The 27,926-nt window shown below is 25.4% G+C and overlaps 2 protein-coding genes across 7 annotated transcripts; one reads left to right on the top strand and one right to left on the bottom strand.

Annotated features, from left to right (window-relative positions):
• Positions 1-145: 145 nt before the first annotated feature.
• Positions 146-4,087, bottom strand: LOC126900877 (SUMO-conjugating enzyme UBC9-B). 3 transcript variants are annotated; one of them, XM_050676897.1, is made up of 6 exons: positions 3,906-4,087; positions 3,337-3,407; positions 2,660-2,743; positions 701-818; positions 495-639; positions 146-416 (listed from the first exon to the last, which is right to left on the bottom strand). In XM_050676897.1, the coding sequence occupies exons 2-6, from the start codon at positions 3,400-3,402 to the stop codon at positions 350-352; spliced, it is 480 nt and encodes a 159-aa protein (XP_050532854.1). In that variant the 5' UTR covers positions 3,403-3,407; positions 3,906-4,087; the 3' UTR covers positions 146-349. The 3 variants fall into 3 exon arrangements, with proteins under 3 accessions (XP_050532854.1, XP_050532845.1, XP_050532861.1); XM_050676888.1 differs by having other exon boundaries at positions 3,822-4,086; XM_050676904.1 differs by lacking the exon at positions 3,906-4,087 and adding an exon at positions 3,494-3,586.
• A 3,651-nt stretch (positions 4,088-7,738) lies between these two features.
• Positions 7,739-26,305, top strand: LOC126896955 (KH domain-containing protein akap-1-like). 4 transcript variants are annotated; one of them, XM_050670234.1, is made up of 10 exons: positions 7,739-7,946; positions 14,896-14,988; positions 15,382-15,422; positions 23,071-23,954; positions 24,044-24,278; positions 24,353-24,483; positions 24,554-24,743; positions 24,806-25,015; positions 25,073-25,206; positions 25,270-26,305. In XM_050670234.1, the coding sequence occupies exons 4-10, from the start codon at positions 23,106-23,108 to the stop codon at positions 25,390-25,392; spliced, it is 1,872 nt and encodes a 623-aa protein (XP_050526191.1). In that variant the 5' UTR covers positions 7,739-7,946; positions 14,896-14,988; positions 15,382-15,422; positions 23,071-23,105; the 3' UTR covers positions 25,393-26,305. The 4 variants fall into 4 exon arrangements, with proteins under 4 accessions (XP_050526191.1, XP_050526161.1, XP_050526181.1 ...); XM_050670204.1 differs by lacking the exon at positions 15,382-15,422; XM_050670224.1 differs by lacking the exons at positions 14,896-14,988; positions 15,382-15,422.
• The last annotated feature ends 1,621 nt before the right edge of the window (positions 26,306-27,926 follow it).

The following is a 27,926-nucleotide window of genomic DNA, read 5'->3' as shown; positions in this document are numbered from 1 at the left end:
GTTAGGCATATAAATATATATATATGTCTCACATTTTAAACTACATTAATGCATTGTGTTAAAAAAACTATACTAAAAATCTTAAGGGGAGTGATTACGTAATCACTTTTTGTTTAACATAAAATATTTAAGTAATTAGTCATAATTACCAATTATAAATATGTATTTCTATAATAATTATAAAAAAAGTACAAGTTTTCATACAAAAGTAAGAGTAATACCTAAATGAATGTTTCTTCCTGAAAATTATACAATGTAATGGGAAACTTCTTACCAAAATGATAATAAAATTAAATGTATAATTACTCATTAAAAAGGGAAAACATTCAAATCATCAAATAACTAATTACTATTCTGGTCTTGACATTGCTTTAGCTTGAGCTCTGACACGTTTATCATATTCAACACGATTTTGACTAAAAATTGATTCACATTTGTATAATTCACTAGTTCTTCAAAATGTAAAATGTAATGAAATAGCAAATACTAATTACCAATATATTGTATATGCTTCAGCTTGGGCAGGATCTTTAATATTTGGTTCATTTAGAAGATCTTGAATACCAAGCAAAATTTGTTTGATAGTTATAGCTGGGCGCCAATCTTTTTCTTCGTCCAATAATGATAGACAAACTGTTCCTAATTAAATTATTAAAAAAATTATTTAAATTTTATAACAAAAGAAAATTCAAAATACTACCTGAGGGGTAAACATTAGGATGAAATAATGGTGGTTCAAATTTACACTTAGGAGGACTAGATGGATAATCATCTTTAAAAATCATACGTAGAAAATACATTCCACCTTCCCATGCAGTCTAAAGAAATTTTTTTTTACAAAATTAATTTTTATTTAAATTAATATATATAAATAATTTATAGGTATTAAACAAATTGGGTAAAAAAGAATTTAACTGTTGTAATTTTGTACATCAAAAGTTAGAAATAAATTTGTATTTTTAATGGAAATATGTTATAGTTCAAGTGCATACATCTTATACCTTCCAAAACCACACAATATACAATATACATAGTAAAATTTAAAAAACAAAAAATTTTATTTAAACTCTTAATAAAATGTAGTATTTAGAACAAAAATATTCACAATAAATATACATCAATTTTTATACATAATGATTTTTTAAATTTTTGCATAAGCTAAAAAACAATTATTATAATCGAGTTATACCCTTGAAAAATTAGACAAATATTGATATATATTAGCATGCATAGTGTAGTTTGATATATAAATATACAAATCATTTACAACTGTATTATACTACCATATGGGTATGACAGAATTATACAATCATGTTTGAGGGAAGGTATCCAAAGGATGATGTAGGCTTTAAATTAAGTAGTCAATTTGACACTAATAGTTTTATATAATTTATAAAAATAATCTATATAATATCTTCAGTTATATACTTATTAGAAGTTCACCAAAAAATAGAATTTTAGATCATGTTTTTATAAAAAAAAACATTTAAAAAATAAATTTTGGTATATATAGTGTTAATAGTCAATAGTTTGCTTCTTACTATTGAAACATAATCATAAATTAAAAAGATTTCACATAAGAAAGATTATAGTTAATTACTGATTAACAAACCACAACAGGATTAGTCTGTCCGGGAACTTCTCACGCAGCTTAGCAACTGTTTCTTTTGTAGTGTGGTAATTTGCACTATCTGGGTGGAACCATACATCCTCAATGGTTCTTTGATCAAATGAGGCTAAAGGAATTCAGTGAGCATTGCATAGAAACAAACTCTATTTGCTGTGACAGCATTTCCTTCTTAGTTTTCAAAAAAGTAAGGACTGATCAAACTCCACTCACACTAATCCATACTCTCAATGGATGCATTTTTTTTTTTTTTAATTACTCTTGGATTCTCAGATTTCCATATTTGTCAATTCTGCTTAATTACAAATCCATTTCAATAAAAATGAGCTTCATCGATAAAAATAATGCACTATGGAAAATCCTCGGCCTCTCATTTCTTTTTTCAGGATCCATTCAACAAATTATTGTCATTTTCCGTGGTCTGCTGGCTTCTCATGTTAATTAAAATTTATACCCACATAAATGTGAATCGTTTGTTAAAATTATTTGCATTATTGCTGATTCACTTTTTGTGCATGACAGCAACACGTTTTTCTTGGAATCACAGTAATAGAATCATGCACAACAGTAACATTCACCTCACTTCAAGAGTGTCCAGGGATTTTGTTGTCATATATAAAACAATTTTCTTAGAATTTCCTTATCAAGTGACGGACAGTTGAAACACACTGTTCTTTACTGTACCTTTCCATTTCAATACAACACAAGCAATCAATAAGAACCACAAAACCCCTTTTCAACATAAAACTTTAATGGTAACAGATAACAAAAATAGCAAAACCAATGCTACAAAAAAAAAAAAAAACGACAGTCTTTTCAAATGTGGCATTTATTATTGAGACATCTCATAATATCAATCATTGTATAATTTGTACAACATACTACCGTAAATCAGGCACTGTAGTATACTCATATAATAGTTGCCCCCAATGGGCAATAAAAAACGATAAGAAAAAATACATTGAAGTATGCAATTTTATTTCTTTAAAAAACAAAATTAATAAGAAAGAAATTTATTATATTTTCACTCACATTTTTCCTTCCTGGAATATAACATTCCCATATCATAAGATTCATACTACCATCAGGATTTTTGGCTGGTTTAGCAACAAATCCCTATATAAAAGAAATTATAGTATATTATGTCATAAGTAGTTGAGTAGCAAAGATGCATTAGAATCAGTGATATAGTCGTTAACTTATTAATGATTATACTAGGATGGTCCGCAAAATGAAATTTGATAAGAATTGATGTGGCAAACATTATTTAAAATGAAGATTAATTAATATATTTTAAATATTAAATAACTCAAAAATGAACTAAGATCACCTAATTTTTTTTTATTACTATGAAAAACAAATTAGGGTAATGTTTGATAACAACTGGTCAACTTCTTTTATGCTGCAATATGGTTGAAAATTGGACAAACGAGGTAGTTTTGTTTCATTTATAAATTCAATTATGACTAAAATGAGTAATGTTGATTTTCTTTTATAATCTTCATTTATCAAAAAAAAAGAATGTGTGTTTAATATCATATAGAAGAAATGCTGAATTTGTACAAAATATTTCAAAATAATAAGGATATATGGATAATAAAATAAGTTTGTCTGATATTACTCAAAAAGTTAAAATGTTAACTTAACCCCTTTAAATCAAGCAGTGAGGATTTTTCTACACAAAGAATATCTTAAACTAGTAATCTTACAAATGGATGATCCTTTCTCCATCCTTTACGTTCTTCTGTTAAGCGAGTTAATGCAATACCAGACATTTTTGCTAAAACAAAAAAAAAATAGAGAAAACATATTACACAACATATAATATTAAAAATTCATTAAGCCATAATTCAGTTATAATTTTACCTTAAAATATTGATAATTATTTTAAATTGTTTATTTTTACTTAATATTATTGTTTTGTACAGTAAATTTATAATAAGAACTATTTAAATATATAATTAATAATAATAATTAGAACTAGAATATTTAAATCACTTTTTCAAAAGAAAAAAAAATCAACAAAAGAATTTAAAAACACGGTAAGACTTTTGAAACGCCGAAATTAATTAGAAATAGATACTAAACGTAAATTGAAAAGAAAATCTAACGATAGAGGTATCTTTTATTTTTGCGGTAAAACCATGAACAAATAAATTTTTGGTATATCAAAAATATAATAATAACTACTTACAATTTAAAGACAATCTTAAGTAACTAAAGTAAACAATATAAAAATGGAGATACTATGAAATTGATTGTATTGACAAGTGCTAACCTCTAGTAAACACACGCGGCACGTCAACGAACGGTTAAATAATCGAAAATGTTGCTATTATTTGAGGGAAAATAGAAAATTTTGATAAATTGAGAAATTTACAAATCAATGTAAATCACAATGAGTGTCCACCATACAGGAAGGGATATCGACGCTAACGTTTTATCCAAGATAATAATATATTATAAAATGAACGTAAAAGGAGTAAGTAAACTAACATATAACAATGCTGCGCAGTGTAACCAGGTGTACGATCTAAATTGTACTTATACGATAATTAAAGGTAATATTTGTTGTACAATCCAAAAATTAGGATCGTGCAAAGTTATACGTCAAGAATATAATTTTACTTAAAAAGTAATAAGAACAGTGACATATCTTTATTACAATACTCAAATTACAGACTATTACTGTTCTCCTAAAACTTAAATATTAATTATCATTTTTATGTTTGTTAATTATTTTACATAAGGAAAAAATACCTTTATTATCTTTATACATAAGAATTATAGTTTTTTATTTTACTAGTTTGTATAATTCAAATTGTTATCTATATTACTTATTATAAAAATACTGATGTACATTATGACAACTATTTCTTTAAAAATAGAAAATATTTATTAAAATGTGTAATAATTTATCAATGTTATTATGAACACTAAACATTTATTTTTGCATGATTCTTTTACATAAAATACGATTTTGTTAATAATCTTAAGGGATCATGACGATTTATAATACTAGCAACACTGGTACTTTGTTAGAACCGCTAGTACATAGAAAGAGAATTATTGTACATTCAAACAGTGTATCCGTTGAGAGAAAATTTATTTAAGTTGGTATTTTTTCTATATTAAAATCAAACTGATTAGATATTGCGTTTCTTATGAAATTGTAACCAAGGGGGTCCTGTTTCCAGAACCCCAATGAACATAAAATCATAGTTGCAGGAGTGGTAGAAGGGTGAGTCAGCCCACTATTCTACATTCTATAACGTAGCTATCTGAACATTCACCCATACAAAATTTCTAGTTAGATATATTATAAAAGCACCGATCATTAGCAAGTAACTTGAGGGGACTTAGCTCTCCTTGACTAAACTTGACTTAAACACATTAGTAAATGATCCAAATAATTTAAAATTAAAATTTTTAGGAATGTGGTTATGTCTATAATTAAAAAAACTAAAATATTAACTTTGTTGATTCATTTAAAATACTATGTTGAAGTTTCAACTCAATTTTTGAAAAATAGGCTTGTATCACTCATGATTTCAAAATGAGGGTAATTAAACAAAATATTAGTTTTTCAACTTTTTTCAGAACGGTAGCGTTTTTCTAGAAATGGGCAATGATGATTTCCATGTGGGAATTGGCATTAAATCATAGTAATAATAGAGAATGTAGGAACATAGCTCCTCGTTACATGATGTTTTACAAGTTATCTGGACATCCTCATATCTCTAAATATCGCCCACACTTAATTCTGTGTCTTGCATCCTCGTCAATACCACCGCTCATTTGCACAACTGACCTTAAATACTTAAAACTTTTCATATCTCCAATCACATCTTTGATTATTGTCACTGCTCTCCTCATTTTATCTTCCTCGTGTCTCCTTTGTCAAACCCGTAGTCTATATACTCCTTCTTACTCCTATTATCCTTAAATCCTTTTCATCATGAGCTGATCTTCACACCTCTAGATTTTCGGCACCTTACTTTGTATTTCTCTAGTAATTTCATCCATCACTATAGAAAATAAGTAAGGGCTTAAAGCAGAACCCTGATGCTCTCCTACTCTTACCCGAAAACCTTCTGTCATCATTCGCGTCTTCGTGGCACCACAAAAGTATTAAAAAAGGAAAATTAATTATAATAACTGTTTTGCGTTGATTGGAATATAGACTAATGATGACTGAATGTGTCTATAAAAATACATGACACATTTTAGACACCCAACCCTATTTATGCCGTTCGTGATACATTATTTAAAGGCTGTTGATGACCCTGTTTTTTTATTCACTCGCGTATCTCTTTTTCTCATTTTACATAGATTATTTCCTAAAATACTCTAGTGTATTTTTTATGTGTGTTTCTATAGTCTTGAATTCAATTCAATCGCATAGTTAAAAACTTACCATTGTTAATATAATTAACACTATTCTTATTAATAAATACGATTTCATAATTCACTAATAATTTTCTTTTATTAACATACCTCCTATAAATTTAAACAACTACAAGTCAACAACCGAGATTCAATCATAATTATGATTATTATTAATTATAATCAGTGGATATCAAGTAAGAGTAGTTTTAATACATTAAATACACTAATCCAGTAATAACTAGAAATCAAAGTACTTGTATGTATTATGTCTTTACGGATGATGCTATTACCATTCTTCTTTATTAATACCATCCCCAATTACAGTATTTTTAGTTATTACATCTCCTTTATCTTTAAATATCGGCACCATAATACTATTCCTCCATTAATTTGATATTTTCCCTTCTAATAAGATTTTATTTAAAAGATCCTTCAACCACCTTATACCAACACCGCCTAATATTATCCATACTTCTACTGATACTTCATCTGGTCCTACTGCTTTATTCTTTTTCATTGATGCCTCAGTTTCCCATACGTATTTCTAATTAATTAAATCTACAAATCCTTCGTTCCACGAGATATCCTCTAATGTCTCTTTTGATACATTTCAATCAGTAATTTTTCAAAATACTTTTTCCACATCATCACTAGATAGCACCCTATTATTCACACTTTTTATACATCTTACATGGTGATAATCTTTAGACCTTTTTCTATTACTTTTGCAAAATCTATAGACTTATTTTTCACTTTTCTTTGTTCCTGCCTATCATACAACTTATCATATCTTCTAAACTTATGAAAAAAATATTAATGAGAACCTAAAATTTTTTTATTTGTTTTGTACATTTTTGTGTTGGTTGCATTGTTTTATCATTGAAACTAAATAAAAATCAGTTAAAAATCATATGCATTTTGAAAAAATTCAGAAAATTATATTTATTTTATATTTTATAACTAAAATATTTGGGGGGAAATTACTATTTTTTTTTTTAATAAAACCACATACGCAGCGTTTAAAGACATACATTTTTTTATGAAATATTGAATTTAGCTTAACTGTTATTTTAACTAATTAACTGAAAAAGCTAAGCTATTTTAACGGAAAATTAAATTAGTTAAGTTAAAAAGTTAAATAAAAAAATAATTAACTAGTTAAGTTGAAAAGTTAATCAAAAATAACTTATTAATTTATCTTTATCTTTTTAACTAGTTAATGCCCACCATTGTAGAGATGTATTTAAAGAGCCATTTTATGAGAGGCACGAGTGTTAGACCATAGAATTTTAGGACGTCATTGGCATATGTATAGAATATCTATGAACTAAGTACCCCCACTTTTGGAATATTTATGTTCCAAATATTACTTATTATGATACAACACATTTATTAACAAATTATCACTGAGTAACAATAATATATATATTTTTGAAAAAAACAGCTAAAAAATAATTAAAAGTATTTAAGGTGTACATAAAAATACATTGACTTATAGTTAATAATTTTTCATACATTTTCTATAGTAGGTATTATAATAATTTTCGATAGTCATATATTAGATAAGTCTTTTGCTCTATCTATTAGTATAATATGTATGGTTTAGTGCCATCTGTTATATTGGCATCACTGCATCCCCAAGTATTTTGTCCTATTTGTAAAGATGTGTCAGGTAAGTATTTGCTATAACATTTGGCAACACTATTAACCGAATGCCGATTGTCCGATATTGGCAATGCACAACATGTCCGTCAGCTAACCACGAGATTAGCGGTATTGCTTGTTTTTGTTTAATATGTGATTTATTTTTAACGTAATTATTTAAATTGTGTGTCAAAAACATTATACGTTTCCTTTTTATTATTATTCTTGAGTGTAGTGTGTGTTTTATTACCGTTAAACGGTTTTTTATCCTTAAAAATTACTTGAGGTTAGTATTACTATATCGTAAGTGGCCGTAAGAGTTAAATTTTAATAAACCGGCGTTTTAGGTTAGTTTAATAACAATAACACAATATTATTGAATGCTTAATGTTTGGTATACTACTGTTTTTAAGTGATGTAAATTAGTAAATTCAAAAAAGTTAGTATACATTTTCTCATCTTATTATATAATAGAACAAGGAAAAAAATTAGGATATACGAGAAAAAAGCACATTATACTAATTATTATTTAAATTTAAAAAAATATTTTTTAAATAATGAAGTAAAAATAAATTATTTTCTAAGTTTTAAAATATATAGGTAGTTAAAATTTTATTTAGTTTAAGAAAAGCAAATTCAAAATTCTCGAAATCAAAAGTTTTTAATTTTAAAGAAAACTAAAAGTCTAATTTATATGTGTGTTTGACATAAGTTTTGAACACAATTCTTTTAGTTTTTACTAATTAATTGTTAAAATACTTCTCCATACAACTTTTTAGAACTTATTGAATAAATTTGATTAACCTTTTGATTTTTAATTATTGATGTATATTAAGTTTTAGAGCTCTAACATTTTTTCTATATTAATTGGTTGTTTGTATTTTATTATTATTATTATTTTATGTATTCATTATGTTTTATTATTTTGATGTGTTTCTTAATTTCTTTTGCGAAATGTTACTTAATTATTAATTAATCATAAAAGTTAATGATAATTTTAATAATATGATGCTTTTATAACAATTCATATACTAGTGTTATTTTTCAAACTAAAATAGTAAATCCAACCGAATTTAATGGAAAAAAATATTCATTCAAATCAATATGATTTATTAAGCTTTTCCATTTCATGTTTTTTTAAACATTTAATGTAAGATGATTAACTATGTCTTACTCAATAATTTTTAAAAAAATCAAACCTATTATTATATTTTTCATTTTAAAAGTTAATAGTATCCTATTTTCTGTACTTCAAAAAAAAAAAAAAAATTATGTTTAAAATTATATTAAAAATATTAATAAAAATTAATCAAATTATGTTTTTCAAATAGAAACATATATATTTAATTAGCTTAAAAGTAAAGGAGGGTAAGTAGTAAGTTCATTTGTCCAGAGATAACAATATACAGATTAATATAACTCCTTCCACTTAAGTATAAAAATTCTAACGTCGTTTATAATACTGGTTCATAAATTGTTATCGACTAGTCATTTATTTTTTATTATTATTTTAAAGCTAATTTAACATATATGTTTCTATTTGAAAAACTTGAAATAAGTTGATAATATTCTAAACTATAGAGTTGGGAGGTAGGATTAATCTTTTTTTAATCAGGACATAGAGTACTATTAACTACTAAAATGAAAGAAATTATAATTTTTTATGATTCTAAAATATTGTGGAGGTATAATTACTTAATCACACTGTATAAGGTATTGAGAATAATGGTTCAAGGTAAAATATTAAGTCAAATAAAAAATATATATACAATAGATATCGAAACTATATAAATAAATCAAATATTGTATATGGATAATAGTTAAGCAATTTGTTCAACTCTTAACTAATTTTTCATAATTATCATTGATAGATTTCATAGATTTCATAGGTTTTATTTATTTACTTAAGATTGAAGATGATTTCTTATTAAAAATAATCATTTCCAAAATTTATTCTTTTTATCAAAAAACTGTTTTATATTGCTAATTAGCAAAAATAATGACACAACTCAACATTTTTTGAAGTTTCTGGTTTTTATACCAATATGAAAAAAAAAACAATATATTAAGTTTGAAAAGATTAATTAATTTAGGTATAATAATTTCTATAACAGCCCTGTGAACATTTTATTTTGCTTCTATTATTCTTGTCAAAAGGCGTTATTTTCTTAAGCACTAATATTACTTTTTCTATTAAAAAAATTATGGATTATAATTGTAAAGTATGAGTATGTTTGCACTTTGACAAGTATTTTAAAAAATCATGTGAAATACATTGTATTTGCTCTAGACATGTACAATTTTGTAGACTTTTTAATATGATTTTAAAATGGAAACTTAAAGTACAAAGTAGCTGCTATCTTAATAATTATTATGGGATAAGATCACTTCTATCGATTCTTAAATAATAATGATGATATGATACATAACCGTAGATAATTTTAGATATTGGATAAATAATACTCCTTAATGAATAGATGTGTCAAGTTCCCATATAGTTATTTATACCATTTTATAGATAATTATTACATAAAATTATAAATTCAATTTGAAATAAATTGTTGTCATTATCTAGACTCAAATGATAAATAACTGTTTCATTTAACATAAAGCAATTAATAAATTTTAATCTTGAATTGCAAAAATAGTTTGTTCAAAGTGCTAATACATGATTAACCTACATAAGCTTATTTTTTATCTACAAATGAAACAAAATCTATAAATTTTAACTGATTATCTGTTGGTAAAAACATTTAAGCACTAAATACAAAAAGAAATAATTATTTAACACAATTCATTTAAAGTATTAATGTAAGTATGATTTGTACTATTTTTTTATATATGTGATTAATTTTGTCAATTTTATGCATTATGTAAAATATATGGAAGTTTTTGGTATAACAATCTATGTATAAACCATTTTTTATTGAAAGTTTATTTTAATAAAAGTTAAAAAAGTGTAAAAGTTTATACATATTAATTTGTTATATTTATAGATATATTTTAAGTTTGAAAAGATTAATTAATTTAGGTATAATAATTTCTATAACAGAGCCCTGTGAACATTTTATTTTGCTTCTATTATTCTTGTCAAAAGGCGTTATTTTCTTAAGCACTAATATTACTTTTTCTATTAAAAAATTATGGATTATAATTGTAAAGTATGAGTATGTTTGCACTTTGACAAGTATTTTTATTATATATTTGAAAAATAATATTATTGCATTAGTTTATAAATAATTTATAATTTTATAGTAATTATGAATAAAACAACATTGATAATTAATTAGCTTACAGAATCATCAGTTGCGTTATATTTTAAACAAAATCAATAACCATGTAGTCTATGAAATAAAATTGGAATTATATTTTTACTATTGATAAAATCATAACTAAAATTTAATCAATCTTCATTACAATTATGTTTTACCAAACATAATTTACCAAAAATTAATAAAATGTGTGATTTAGAAAGAAAAGTCTATTTAATATATATATTATTAATTCATGACTGATTTTTTAGTTGTTTTTTAGTTAATTCTTAGTAATTTAACTCTCAAAGATTTTTTATTTTTTAATTTATTTTTCATGCTTTACAAATGAAATATAGGTTGTTCTCTATTAAAACAATGTAAACATTTATAATTGGGCTAACACCTGTTTTGTTTAATAACTAAAATAAATAATTCGGTAACAACAATTTTAATTCATTATTTAATTTTAAAAGTAAGACATTTTCATTAAATAGCAACTAATAACATTTTCATAAAAAATTATCAATTAGAACTTGTAATCAAATTACTCTATTATTAGTAAAACGTTTGGTGATGTTTCTATACTGATCAGATTTGTTGATAATAAGATAATTTGTAGTAAGAACTTTCAAGTCATTGCAATATTTGATTAAAGAATCCATATTATTGATATATATAAATCCTCTTTTGAGTCAATGAAATTCAAATAATGAAAAGTTATTCCTTAATCATAACCATATTTTAATGAATTTGTTTGGAATTTTTGAAAATTGAATTAACCCATCTTAAATTTAGATTATGTAAAAGAGGGGTTAGAGTTAAATTCCCTTATTCAATTTTTTTTTATATATATAATTAAAAATAATGGGATGGTGAATTATATATAAGAACTATCCCAAAAATCTATACTTATACCCCTTTGCTAAAAGTGGGTTGATAAAGAAGTATTTTTAGAGTTCATTCCTCCATTTATGAAATTCGAATTGATAAAAAAACTAAAAATAATTGAGGGTGTTTGATAATATCACCCTATATTATCAAACACCCTCACACAATAATGTATGCCTACATCCCTTAAGTCAAGTATGGACTCTTTTTAAATCAACTGGAGTATCGTAGAAAAGTCAGGCAATTGCAAAATTATATTATTTATGGCTATTATGAAGATTCTTATTTAGTAGTAAATAGCCAAAAACTATTTTTTTCATTCAGAATTACTCGTACTTGTTCAATGTTTTATTACCAATTTAATATTATCCTGAATTTCCTGTTTCGAAAAGCTAAAAAATCTCAATAATATGAAAAATTTAACTAATATATAAAATAAAACATATCCTGTGTAAAAATAATAAAAATATTAGATAATAATTAATTATTTTATTGAAAAAGTATAATTTCATAAATAGAATTTTATAATTTTAAATATCACTTTCGTTAATATAAATAACAATAAAAAATTGAATAATACATTTTTAAAAATACATTTCTTATAGAAACAAGTTCTTTTTGGATACTTTAAGTACAATCGTATGAATTATTCCTATTACTTATAAAATAATTATTGCCTATCGATTAAAAAAAAAGGGACTAATTATTGTACGTTTTGTAAAAAAAAAAATATTATTGGTGGTAGTAGACTTTGTGTGTACTTCGAGAAAAGTTTTATACCCTAGAACAAAATATAAAAATAGCACCATATGAGGTTATATTTATAACATACTCCATGTGTTTAACAGGTGTTTTTAGAAATAATCAATCTACTTTTCAGACCCTTGAACCTTAATGGTATTTTTACTTTCTGGTTTTTACAATATTTTATATTTGTTCATAATTTATTGAATTATTTTCCATTCGTTTGAAAATTAGATTTTCAAATAATTAAATTAATCATATTTTAAGCTAGAAATTGTTAGATCTTGTAAATATTTTAATTAAAATGGATATTAAATTACTGAAATATTTTCTGTGAAAAATAGTACAAACCGAAAGTTTTATATAAAATAATAATATACATAATATTTAATTATGGTAAAATATGAGTAAATTATTAAGTCAAGTACAAAATTTTTTAATATTATCTTGGATTCGTGATGAACATATTTTTGAATGAAAGATTATTTTTATCTCTTCCGGATTACACAAACGTATTATTTTTTATTATTCTAAATAAATTTTTAATATAAGATTAATATTTATGCAGTAATTTGTTAAATCTATACTTATATATATATATTTTTTTGTTTTTTTTCAAATATCATTATATTATTGAATGTTTTTTTTTTTTTTTTGTATATAAAATATTAATAAAATATGAACTTAAATTTGTTTGGAGAAAAATCTTAAGTTATTTTAATATATCAATTTGTTAAAAAATATGTCATAATATATGTTATTACAAATAAAATTATCCGATAAACAAAAAATTATATTCAAATCATTATTCGTCTAATTGTAATTAAATATGGCATAACGAATGGTATTTCTGTATATAAAAAAATTTAAGTGAATACCAAGTATTATAATATTATAATACTTATAATTCATAAAATTATTTAACAATATTTTTTCTCTATAATCTCTTATTCTTTGATATTTACTTAATCACTAATGAACCTATTGTACAAATATTTAAGTACAACCAAATACTTATTTACATACATTTCGAGAAAAAAATTTTCGTTGTATTATTAAGTTAATGATTGATACTATACATTTTGAATATGATAAACTTACTGTAATACAATCAATCAATAATATATCTAATATATAATTATTATTATTAGATAGGCGCACATCCCAGTTAATAATTTTGTATATATTCATTTTATCATATTTTTACGGGACACCATAATTTTTTCTGTAGTTCTATTTTGGATAAATAATTTCATAATTTATGTAATTTAATTAGTACGGCATTCAAACTATTAGCGTGACTACTACTTAGAGGAATACATCTGACCCTACCCTAGATCTATCAATCTGTATTGAGGTGTTACTAGTGATGGCAAATATCGAATAAAAACTATCGAACTATTCGATAATCATTCAAAAAATATTCGAATAGTAAAAATATTCGATAGTTAATGCTAAAAATAAACTATTCGGTTGTATAAACACAATTTGAATAGTTATACGATAGTTTAAAATGTTTGAAAATGCCCATTACTAATTTTTACTATTATTAATTGTATAATAATTCGTTTATAAGTATTCGTTAATTATCTTCTTATTATAATTAAGTATACTTATTAAAGTTTTAGGTAAAACTAATCGAATATTTTTTAAAACCATTCGGTAGCCCATTCGAATAGTTTTTAAAACAATTCGATAGTCTATTCGAATAGTTTATGCCAAAAATAAACTATTCGGTTGTATAAAAACTATTCGAATAGTTATTCGATAGCTTTTAAAACTATTCGATAGTTTATGCTAAAAATAAATTATTTGGTTGTATAAAAACTATTCGATAGTTTAAAATATTCGAAAATGCCCATCACTAGGTGTTACTCTCAAGCTCATCATATTATAATGAAGAGTTGTAATACAAATGATTGATCGTGTATGGCTAAAATTATTGAAATTAATTTTAACATTTCAATCTTCAAATATAATTTAATCACATAAAAATATTATTTTTAAATATTCTACCAATTGTAGAAATGAATTAAAATAATTTATTTTTATAATATATGGCGGTCTTATAAAACATTAATATCTTGTGGATTTAGACTTCAATATTTCAAATTTTTAAGCCTGTGATTTATCTTTTAAAAATTAATTTAAAATAAATGTTTTTTAATACGTTATTTTTATTTCTTTTAAAATTTTTTAATATTTATATACTGTTCTTATTAAAATATCTTTTAATTTAAGAATAATTTTGTTATTCGTTAAAGCGTTCAAATTGTTTTGCAATTTCTTATTATTTAATTGTTGTGTATAATTATTTATGTAAATGTAACATTTAATTTTTATTATCAGGCTGTATTGTCTATAAAAAAAAATAAGAAGAACAAAGGAATACGAATATTTATCCCATCATAATCTAAGTGCACACGTTTTTTATATTAAACTGTAAGTAAATTATTATTATAGATGTTTTTAAACTTCACGTGTTGAATTTTTCTTTTTAAAAGTATTAATATACTGTTCTAATAATATCTTAATGCATTTTTAAATTAAATATTGTAAATAACGATTGATATATGCATCAAAAACGCATGATTAACCACATTTTTAAAAATGTTATTTTTTTTCCTAAAATATTGATTTATGTTTGACGTTTGGGTATTAATTAAGTTGCAAAAATGATTATATTTATAAAAATTGTGTCATATTCATCGTGAATTGTTATAATTTTGATCTATTATGCAATTTAGCCACTTTCTTTGGTGTTTATGATATTAATAAATCTCATAAAACCTTAAAACTTCACCAATATTTACATTTTTTTTGTTTTTTTTACAGTGTATTTTATTAATGGCTATATTTGAAGCTATTTATATTTAGTACGTATTGCACACGTTCGTTTTTTATTTGCATGTATTTGACATTTTTAAGTTATTCTTTAATAAAGCTGATTCATTAAAATTATTATAGTCGGCATTTGTGCATACAAATATGATAACATTTATGAAAATAGAGTTTTAACCTAGTCTCTTTAATAACCACTTTATAAAACAGTTTGAAACCAACGTTTTTTTAACTGAATTTTATTTAAAGTATATTTTCTCATATTTTTTAAGATTTCATTTTTTAATGTTAAGATATTTGTTTAATTCTGACATATCTAATGATTAAGTTAAAACATCGCAAATATATTTTCATTATTGCGCATTTCCATACGTGTAAATTAATAATTGCCTTGACTCTTTGATATTAAATTGATCTTAAAAAATATTAATTGCTTATCTTATGATTTTTATTTCTATGTTCGTCTAAATCTTTAATTTATTATACTGACATTTTTCAATAGAACACTATATAATCTTAACAAATCGATTATCTTTATATATGGTTGCAATTATTCAATATTTTTTTCTGCTTAACTAGACATTTTTTATAGTTATAATAATGTTGTGAGGTTAAAGTTAACAATTAACACTTAAATCACGTGTTTAAACATAGAAAAATAAGATAATTTTCTAAACAAGTAAATTAGTAGTCAACATTTCAAATTTTCTAGTCTGTCCAGCTACTGGAAAACAGTTGTAGTGATTTAATATTTTTTTCCCATTTGAAATATTAATCTATTTTAAATTATTGAAAATGGTTAAATGTTTTAAAATTATTTATGTTATCTAAGATAAGCTTTTATACTTTATCTCGTACTTAAATATTTCTTCTAAGTACATGATTTTGTTGAATACTTTTTGTATATATTTTATTTAAATTATTATTTTTTGCAACATTTTTAATTAGTATAGTTTTGTTTTTATTGAATTCAAGGTTGACAGAAATTGTAGTCATATTATGTTGTATGATTGGTAGCTTGTCTAATAAAGGCCAAAATAAATCCTTTTTTTTTTTTAAAAGTTTTCAACAGCTTAATATATTTTTACCTTGAATCATAATATCAAACTTCCATAGCCCCAACTTAAATTTCGTTTGTTTTTATTTGTCTATTTTTTCATAATTTATTCACTATTAAATATTGTATGACCTTAATTTGTATACCTATTAAATTGAAGTATTATCTTGAAAACTACCTAAGAAATTTTTTAATTTAACTTTTACCAATGTTCTACGTACTGTATAAGTTTAGTTTAATTATAATTTATTTTTTATTATATCCTGATTACTTGACTATTTAATTATATTTGACTATTATATTGACTATTAATTGACTTTTGTTTTACTAAAACAATAAATGGTTTCTAGATCATCTTTCTAAGGTTGTTAGTACTTTATTTTTTATTAAATTAAGTTAACGTGTATATTTAATTTTTTTATGGATTGTAAATTAATCTTATCTTTGGTATATTTTGACAACGGTAATGACAACTGGTATGATATAATCGATTTCTCAAGCCAAAATTGCTTAATGTTCGTAAAGTATATTTATTTTATTTTTAATAAATGATAATGTTTTAATAATCAAGGATTTGTAGCTTCTATACCGTTTGTTTGATACTGGATAAGAATAAATAATTCTTCGAAATGTCATTATAATACAGTAAAAGAACTAAATAATGGTAGAGTTTTTGATTTTACAATATTTAATTTATTTTAATATATTTTTAATTCTGCTGCGTATGCTGTTATATGGAGGTCAATAATATGGCTAATAATTAAGAAGAGTTTTTAAGCGAAAATGTTAAATAAATTTAGTCGCTAAAAATGACCAAGAAGCAAAAACGAGTTATTGTCAAACGTGTTCGTTGTTCAAATATTGAAAAGTTGGGTTTTTTATTATTCGTGTAACGTGGTATACACGTATTTCATCAGAATTTTTATCTAATATTCGTTGTAATTCAATTCTTGATCTGTTCATACGACGCAGATGTCGGAATTGTGAACAATATCCGAGCCAGCTGAAATTTGAGGTATTTTTCATTGTGTGGGATATGCTCTTTTAAAATGCTTTAGACTACTTCACGTGTATTTTTTTTTTTTATCGGGTTAGGTAGTACCAAAAATTTTCAATGCAAAACTATATTATAATAAGAGACATAATTATTTAAAGACGACTAATGCAATTTAATGTTAACCTTTATTTTATTATCATAAGGGAGACACTAGCTGCATTCACACAAATATTTTCCAAGCAATCGTCATTGTTCCTCATTTCAATTAGTATTATCTTTTTTTTTATGACTGTAAATGAATTATTGTCACTATAAGAGCTATGGAAACTCGTAATAACCGTATGTTCTTGTTTCTAATGAAATATTCTTACCTTTGCATGTTGAATTTTAAATTTAATCCAATGTCAATTCGTAATTGCTAGGGTTGTCTCATGTTTCTTAACAAGTTGTTATATACTACCAAAAAAATAGTATATACTACTAAAGGAAGCTGTGTAGTTTTTGTATAAACTTTGCATACCTGTATGAAACGTGATACTCCCGAGTGGGCGTTGGGTAAATGCAGCTTCGCCACGTGGTCTTACTTGCTACACGGTCATTTTCGTTTCGGCATTCTGGTCGCACTGTACAGCCGGTACCCCTCCGTCCCGTTTTACTACTATAATCACCTACGATGTGACCGTAACCGGCATATACACCCTCCCACCCGTCATTTCGTTTCTTGACGACTATACACCATGCACGGTGCCGCGTACATGCAACTCTGCCGGCACAGCACTAGCTTACACACCGCCACGCCGCAGTGCCATAATATTCGCTGCTACCACTTTCTTGTGTTTCGTTCCGTACAGTCTACGCCGTGTCGACCACGTAGAAAGATTTCGCAGTAGTCGTTCAGTTTTCGCGTCACTCAATTGTCGTGTCGTACGTTTATTTTAATATTTGTATGTGAATAACATCAATAGTTTGAACATCAGTGTTTAACCGCTTTATGAAGTGTTAGCCGGCAAATATAGTATTAATTTGTGCTCACCTATATTAATATTATTTTTTCACGCGTACAGACATTTATATTTTCAAATTAATATATTTTAAGTCTGTACATTCACTATGGCTCCGGACAACACGAAAAAGGTTTGTTAATAATGTTTTTTTATTATTAATTTGGACCGCGCACGCGTTCTACACACTACACGTGTGCAACGATACCTTTATATTCTCCACGTTATCGTCTCGTCCTGCTCACAACGTGGTTTTTATCGGCACCGCGTAGACTCGTCATGCAGTTTTCATGATAAATCCTCGACTATTATTAGAATATTCGCGGTTTTAATTATTTATTTAGCGTTATTTGAACTTGAATTTTGAATTATTTTTGTACAAAATTTTCCCTTTGATCGAAAAACTTGCCTGTCCGTATCATACCGTCGATTCTCCTCTCTTGCCTCTCTCTTGCCCCCTCTCTCTGATAGCTGTCTTTGCCACGCTGTCGTCATGTCGATTTAGTATATGGAAAGCATTAAAACGTTTGTTCTGACTTTGATGCACATCGTCATCGCCGCCGCGAAAACTTCTTATAACATAGTTTCGACATAACCTTAAATATTCAAAAGCATTACGCAGTGACATTATCACAAAATGTACAATTTAAATATAGCTACTCGACACAGCGTAGCAGTTAATATGTTATCGGTTTGATGTCCTCAGCTGTGAAAATACTGCCTTCCTACAAATATAACATGTGACTAAAGAAGCTTTCCTAGTTGTATGTTTGTTATTGTAGTCTGTCACTCTAAAAATGACTTTACGGGGTCAAGAACCGCTGAAAATGCTATGGAAATTTTACTCGTAGTTTTATCTAAATTTAAGTGTATGTGTAGTTCTTCTATCTACTATTTACACCGCTTTCAACCTTTTCATGTAACATTACATAATCTTTAGTGGAAAAAACCTAAAGGTCGAACGGTGGTGTTATTATTACCTGTTCAGAATTAGGCCCATTTATTTTTTCATAATATTTAAACTTGTTTGGATATCAATTCAGTTTTTCCCAAATACTATAGATGTCTTCGGGATTTTAGCTGCACGAAATACGTATATGTTTTTATTTTTTTTATCATATGACAATAATGTTGATAATTCAACGTTTTCAAACATAGTGCTATACTTTCACGTTACCTTAACGGAATGTAATAATATTATAACGTATCATGTCTTGTACAAAGTATAATGCCATTAGATTTGAATCTAATTACCTTTCTAAATTATTTGTACTTGTGCTTGAACACCCTGAGGGAAGGCTAATCGTTTCTAATTTAAATGTAGTAGTTCAGTGTATTTTAAATCTAGACTGGTTTCTCGCAAATTGCTGGTTAATTTGCTGAATCAACCGCAAGAAAGGCTTAACTAACACACCGCAACTCATCCACTTTATGCCACGCGATCAATTATTCAAATTAATACATAATTTAGTGTATAATAAATATGTAAATGAATCATTTTTTCCTGTTATTGATTTGCTCGTTGATGATTTATTATGGTGCTGCTAAATTAGATCGTGTAATTTCATTTATTAAAGTTGTTCGTTGCACGCTCTTTTTTCATTATTCAGCAGCCTTTGAATTTGATTATATTCAATAAATTATCTATAAATAAATTTTAATTTTTTTTTTAATTTGATTAAATTTGTATAGTATTCTTAATTTGAACACCTAGTTAAGTGATTTGCGTCATTAATAATTTGACATTTTTATTGACGTTCGGTGTTTTAATGACAACCTTATCTATGTCAAAAAAAAAAAAAACAATATATTTTTTATTATTTACTGCAGTTTTATTCCATTGTTGTTCCGACCGCATCTGAACATACAATTTAGCGTAACATGTACAGAAGCCATAAAGTTGTTACATATTTTTAACATGTATTTAATAGGCCACAGGTACATCATACACTATAGAACCATGCGGATTATTAAACATAATAACTATTTCTAGATGGGTGAACTCGATAATACATCGTATCTTACACGTTGTGTTTGTGCATGAAATATGTCATACAGAATTTTTTCGTTATATGTCCTTCGTTGATTATTTTGCAGGTTGTTAGTGGCGTAATCAATTATAGTATCGTCAACTTGAATAATATTAAGAAATATTAAAAAAAAAAAAAAAAAAAATTAATGATATCATTTTTGTCGTAATTCCATTAAACAGCTCATATTATGAAATAATTAATAATGAATTGCTCGTTAATAGTTTATCTTTTAATATTAATATCGATTTTATAAATTGGCCTCTCTCTCATTGCTTAGGGCTTGTTAAAATTCATCAAAAATTTTGTTGATTTATATTTCACTCTCCACCGTTTAAAAATCCTCCCACGTTTGATAGCCATTCTAAATGAGCTTTGAAATTTTTTTTATGATTTGTGAATTTAACCAGAATTTAAAAAAATTCACACGTTTATGACTGATAGTGTGCTTTCCGGTAGACATTTTTGATGGTGTTATCTCCCTCGATTATAAATTTCTGTATCCATCACAGTTGGTTTCTGATTATTTGTTGCTTATATTATCTATAACTAATAATTCATTTTTATTCTAACGTATAAAATAAGATTTAACAATATAGTAGATAATTTGTAATTAAACGATTGATGGAGTCTATCTAAAATGCCATTGTCTATTGAATTTAAAAAATAACAATTTTTTTCGTCAAGGCCTACGGGCAAATCTTAAAATCCATTTACATTTATTTTTGGGGAACCTTTTTTGTTGGCCATAAGAAAGTGAGAACGGCGCTCTTCGTCAGGGGTGTAGACCGTTTTGCACAGAACAATTTTTATTAAGTTGTATTACCACCACCAGTCTTCATTTTTCACCAAATTATAAAGAAGTAATTTGCCTGTGATTTAGTATCTTTACAATTTTTATGACACAATTCTAAAGTTTTTTGTTGAACATTATTTTCCAAAATTAATTTAAAACCAAAATATAACGAAATTTACTAAAATTACTAGTAAATATAAAATGATTGAAATTATATAAACGAAAAAATAGAAACGCTAGATTTCAAACATTTTGTGATTCCTGACATCAATACTGATCAAATAAAGTTGTTTCACTCAAAACATGTATATAACTTTTTTCTCTTTGTATAACGTACTCTTAAAAAAGGATTTACAGGTGAATTTTCAACAGGTATAAAAAATATTGTTCTTAGTTGTAGTTCTGGTCCGTTTCATATGTTGTATATCTTAGCTAATATTGTGTATTTGTAATATGATAGATATTTTTAAAAAAAATTTCGTTGATTAGAAAATCGATGATCCCCATGAAACCAAGTCATTCTTATCAGCCTATTATTATTAGATTTTTTTTTGCCACGAGTATGCCGGAAGAAAAGAAAAAACACCTTTCATTTTGCAGTAGTGTAGGAGGCTCTAGTTTTCGATCATGACCCATTATTGTACCAGAATTGTCTTTAGTACAATGATCGACCATTATATATATATATATATATATATATATATAATCGCACGTCATGAACGCGAAGAACACATAATACAAAATCATATAAGGCATATTGACTGAACCGGCTAAACCTGTTTATACATATCTCACTATGTACTCGACGGTTGATACTGTTTTAAATCTGTCTTATAGTATAAAAAAAGGATCAGGTATGCGGTCCGATTTCTTTCTCCATCTTAACACACAATCACTACCGCAGTACAGTAATCGCCCTAAGTGAGTGGGGCTGCTGTTGTGGCGCTGCGGTAGTCAGCGTTTGCCGGTTCAAAATTTATCTTAAGAAGAGATTGAATATCTTTACACGTGTTCATGATTTCGCTAAAAAAAATTGATTTCTTCTTTTAAAAGTATTGAAGAATAATCATAGCAACCAACAGAAGTTGCTTTAGAACATCAGATACACATAAAAATATGTATTCAATAGTTAAATTTGATTGATAGTGTGTACTTCATTATTTTTGTGCAAATTGTAGTTTATATGTAGTTATTATTTGTCACAAGTATTTCGAATTATGTTCATATCGTATTACATAATATAATTTGAACGACAGCAAAAAGTAATCCGACTTGTAAAAAAATGTTTAGTTAACATTTTTTTTATGACATATTGTTGTTTAGTTATTACCTGCAAAATAATAATAATTTTATTCGGCGGATGTAATTTTTGTGAAACTCATCTGTGTCAGCAATCATAGACGGTAAATGCGCGATTTAAATGGACTTGCTGTTGCAGAACAAATTCAAAAAATAAAAATAACAAAAAACTATTTATTTGAAAAAAAAAAAAAAAAAAAATAGTGTCGTACATTTGTTGTTAATAAATTAAAATGTAATTTAAATAATGCTTATTATAATTTAATTTGTTTGTAAATAGATAGTTGAGGTAATAGTTAATATCCTTAAATTTTAGTTTATTAATATTTTACTTTATTAAATATTCTTACGCAGTAAATCCTAGTTTATTTCCGAATTTTCGTCAAAAACCAGTTTTTATAAGTTATAAAATAGAAATAAATATTTAGATTTTAACAAGTTATAAGTTAATTTTATTTTTATTACAAATATAAATAACTAATACAATTTAACATTATTTTCAGGTTTTACACTCGTTTCAAAGTGGATATCATACGATATGTTCAAGGTGAGGACTGTATCGCTGGGGAGTATTATAACATTTTCGACAGCCGTCTTATACCTCGGTTATCTTTGGTACAAGCGCAAGAGGGTTTTGTCACATCGCCTGAGTGACGATAAGAAATCAGGTTCTGAATCTCCAGAACTTACAAAAATTGACGATAAAGAATTAATAAAGGCATTGGAAAAAGCCTCTCGTACTCTAGAATTATCAACACAAATTGTCGAAGAAGATTTTGGTGTAGAATATTTAGCTCATGAAGAAATCATGGAGCCTGCTGTAAATCTAGTTGAAATTAAAGAAGTGGAAAACTGTTGTAGCCCAGTTCGACAAGAAATGAACACAATTTTAAACTTACAAGTGTGCATAGAGTCAAACCTTAAAATGAATAATGAAGTTGAATCCTTAACGACGGACTTTAATAATATAAATTTAAATTCAGGTTCAAATAAGTCAGTAGAAAGTAATGTACAACCTCTAAATAACCAACAACTTGAATTACCTAGTGATGAAAAAGAATGTTGGATTGAGATGGTTGAGAAAGAAGATCGTTGTGAATGTCCTAAAGCTAGTGTAGCTAAGAAAGGAAAAAAAGATGAAGAACCAATGTTATTTGAAGGTTTAAAATTCAAAGGAAAAAAAAAAAGAAACCGTAAGAAGAAGCAAACAAAGGATACTATTAAATTATCTACTGAATCACTAAAAAACAAACCAAACAGTATGAAACCAGCCAAAAAAAATACTATATTAGTAGTTGAAGAAGATTGTGATTCAGCTCATAGTGTAGATCATAGTATTGACACCAATGATGCCCCAAATACAATTTATTCAGATATAAGAAGCGAGGTGAGTTTCATTCTAATATTTTGTCATTAAAAATATCATATCAATTTTATTAATATAAACTATCTAATATAATGAATTATATTTAATAGGGCTCACAAGACAGTGGTAAAGGTGGAAGTTCTATATCTGGCGAGTTAAGAACAATATCAGATTCTGACGAGCAAATTAGTTATGATTTTATGGTTCCAATTGATTTAGTTGGTCCTATTATTGGAAAAAAAGGGGCATTTGTTAAATATATTAAAGAAAAGAGTAATGTTAGGCTTTTTGTTGAAAACAAAACGCAAAGTCCTGAAGATAAATACAAGATGTGTACTTTGATTGGTAAATATTTTATTTTTAATTACATTTTGTTAAAACAATATAATATTTATTTTTATGATTTGAACATTTTTTAGGTTCTGAAATAAATATAAATAAAGCATTAAAATTAATAAGAAATAAGTTTCCAGAAAGAGCATATCCAGAGTTTACATTGGAATGCGTAACTCCAATTATGATGGAACCTCTAATTTCTCAACTCTTTAAAGTAAGTAACTTTTAAATAAAAAAGTAATTTTTTACTAATAAAATTTAATTGAAATTTATTTTCTTATTAGTCGGAACTAATTGAAGGAGTTAATAATCATGTGATAATCACGGATGTTGTTGCACCAAATCATTTCTTTGTACACAATGCATCCAGTCCAGACTATGCTTTACTCTCATCATTGAATTTTGCAATGAATGATACATATGGCAGTAGTAAAGAAGAAATACCTGATGTAGATCTAAGCACAGTTACTCATGGTATGAATAAATTTTGTTTAACGTAACTATAAAAAAATATTAATAATGAATTGTATTTATAGGTTCTGTAGTAGCTACATATAGTGAGGGTAATTGGTATCGAGCTCAAGTGATGGATGTAGATGAAAAGAAGTATGAATCTGCAAATGTGTTCTTTTTAGATTATGGTGGTTGCAAAAAAATTGACCAATGTGATATGAGGCCAATGCATGACTCTTTAATAACTTTAAGTTTCCAAGCAATTGAATGTAGTTTAGCTAATATTACTCCAGGTATTTATTTAAAATGTTCATATTTATACAAATTTTAATGGCTCATTTCTTTTAAAGCTTATGGTGAATGGTGTGAAGAATCCCTTAAAATATTTGAAGATTTAACCTCTGGTAAAATGCTATTTGCCCAAGTCATTTACAAGTCTGATAGTGTACAATATGTTAACCTATTGGCATTTGATGGATTAACAGTAAGAATTTATATAGAAAAAAATGTTTAATTATAAATTAATCATCTATTATATTTGTTTTAGACATTATCTGTGAACGATGAACTGATTAAGTGTGGATTTGCTGTATATATGCCAAATGGTATTTACCAAAGTCAAACTGTTAAACCAGCTATTGAGCTTGAAATCACGTGTGCATCTACTTAGACTCATTTGGTTTATGGCTTGATTAATTTTATTTTCTGACTGTTGTGTTAATTTAATTTTCATTCATTGTCTTAACAATTTTTTTTCCATCTGAAAATTTTCATTTTAACTCATTGAGGTATATTATATTTTTGGACTGTTGAAACACTCATTTTTTTATATTAAATTAGTATTTTTTATTTATTTACTTTTGAAAACTGCTAATATAATAATTTAATTATTTATAAGATATTTAATTTTGACTTGATATAATATATTAATAAATCAACAATTTATTTGTTTTCCTTAATTTCAAGTACCAAATTTTATAAATTAAAGAAAAATATTTTAAAAATCATTGCATATATAACTTTTTATTAACTATTTTTTAAATATTTTAAATACTTTTGGTCTGTTTGTATATTATATTTAATTTTAAAAAGTACAAAATGACAAAAAAAGTATACAGTTAATAATTTAATTTCTACAATGAATGAATTGTATTGTTTTGCATTTTTAGTTTAATAATTATAAGTTGAAAATAAAAAAATGTTAAAATTTGTTTTTTGATCTTCGTCAACTGTATTTTAGTAGAATTAAGATATTTTAAAAAGAGAAAATCTTTTAAAACTGTATGTTATATATTTTATATATAGGATTATGTAATTACTTTAATTAAAATTGTCTTTGTAGAATGTCAGTAGCTCACAATAATGTTTTATTAGAAGTATTATCATCTCAATATGGTTTCAATTAATGTAAAAGATATGTTACATTCAAGTTTTTATAATAAGAAAGTGATGAACCTTAAACAAACTTGTAATGTAATTTTGTAATTTTAGTTTTATATATACTATTTTATTTTTAAATTATAAATGAATATCAAATTATATATATATTATTTATAATAAAAATAAATATTGTTATCTATTAATGTGGAATAGTGAAAATTTTATTATAAGGGAAAAAATTACTTGTTATCTTATTTTTTTATTGTATTGGTTTTGTAAATATGTTTAGACTGATTGCAATGAAAAATATGTATATACGGTACTTTAGATGCAAATTTCTCCTTATCTAACAAAAAAATCAACTTCATTTTTAATAATTTAAAAAAAATATAAAATTTGATAGAGAAATTTTTATGTTCAGACTTCCTATAGTTGACTAACAGGTGATAATAAATGTAAGGTTTGTAGAACATCGATTTAGTCAACTGTGGCCAGTGACTTAACTAGAGTTAACACTTTGAGGTTGTTAATATTTTTATAGGATTTTAAAGTCATGGAGATTTCTCTCCTACACCTGCCAATGAATTTTTGAGTTTTTTTTTCCAACTAGGCGATTCATATTTAACAAAAAAAAAGATAACTACATCATTTCATAATTGGCTATTAATGTTATAAAAATTATTTTTAAATATTTCTTGTCGCATAAACGACGAATTGTCACTAATTGGTAACAATTTGTTAAAGAATACACTGCCCCTTGGTTGTCTCGTAATGCTTCTTACTGAATATTGCAAAATTCATAACATTCTAACATACAATTGATTGCAAATTTTTACAAACAATTCAAATTTACGTATGTGTACATTGAAAATACAATATAATGGAGCTTGAAAGTTCGTGTACCCATAATAATTAACTTATAGAAACTTGAGACACTGCAATTTTCTCAAAACCTATTACTGGTGTGTATAATCAGTGCAATTATACAAAGTTTAATTTTTTGTTTGTTTTATTTTATTAACTGTTCTTGAATGTTTAAGAACAAATAAATTTTTGACAATAATTTACCCATTAGTGAATTGAAAAAAATTCTATAAAATCAACGTTTTACTATAATTTATTAAAATTTTGTTCCGAGAATTCATAAGTTATTATCATGAAACAAGTTTGTGTAATTATTATCATAGACATAAATTAGATAAATAAATAATGAAGAATAATTCAGGAAACTAACTTTTAAAAGGATTTATCAAAAATATTTAATGCTTTATTACAGAATTATATTTAAAACCACACTATTTTGCGATTCTTTAAATATCAAAATTAATACATAGAATAACACAAAATAATCAAATTCACCATAAAATATCTTGGGGATATCGACTGTAATACATTAAACAAGATATATATATCATTTCTTTATTAATATAAGTCAATGATTAATAAAAAACTCAAAATCAGTATTTTACAACAAATATCAAAATCTAGTACCAAGAATCTATAATGACTAGTGTATATGTTCACATATTCGGTGTCCATTGGCCAATCACAGCAACTTTTTCTGGTTGTTAATAAATTCAGGTGTCCAACTTGCGATATAGCTGGACGACTCCACAAGAGCCACCACGACCCGCAACTTTACCGCATCGATACTATTCACATCGGTAAAAATTAGAAAATTTATATCAGGAATGTATAAGATTTTATATATGCGAGTATTGCATATAGAACACTATATGGTGTCTAGTTAGACTTTTATGTGGCCACTAACATAGACAAGCATACTAATATCATTTAGTTAGGCGATACGGAACAATGAATTCA

The sequence above is a fragment of the Daktulosphaira vitifoliae genome, unplaced genomic scaffold, assembly GCF_025091365.1.
Source record: "Daktulosphaira vitifoliae isolate Bord-2020 unplaced genomic scaffold, ASM2509136v1 Scaffold_1, whole genome shotgun sequence".
Classification (NCBI taxonomy): Eukaryota; Metazoa; Arthropoda; class Insecta; order Hemiptera; family Phylloxeridae; genus Daktulosphaira; species Daktulosphaira vitifoliae.
This window is presented reverse-complemented; position numbering and strand designations above follow the sequence as displayed.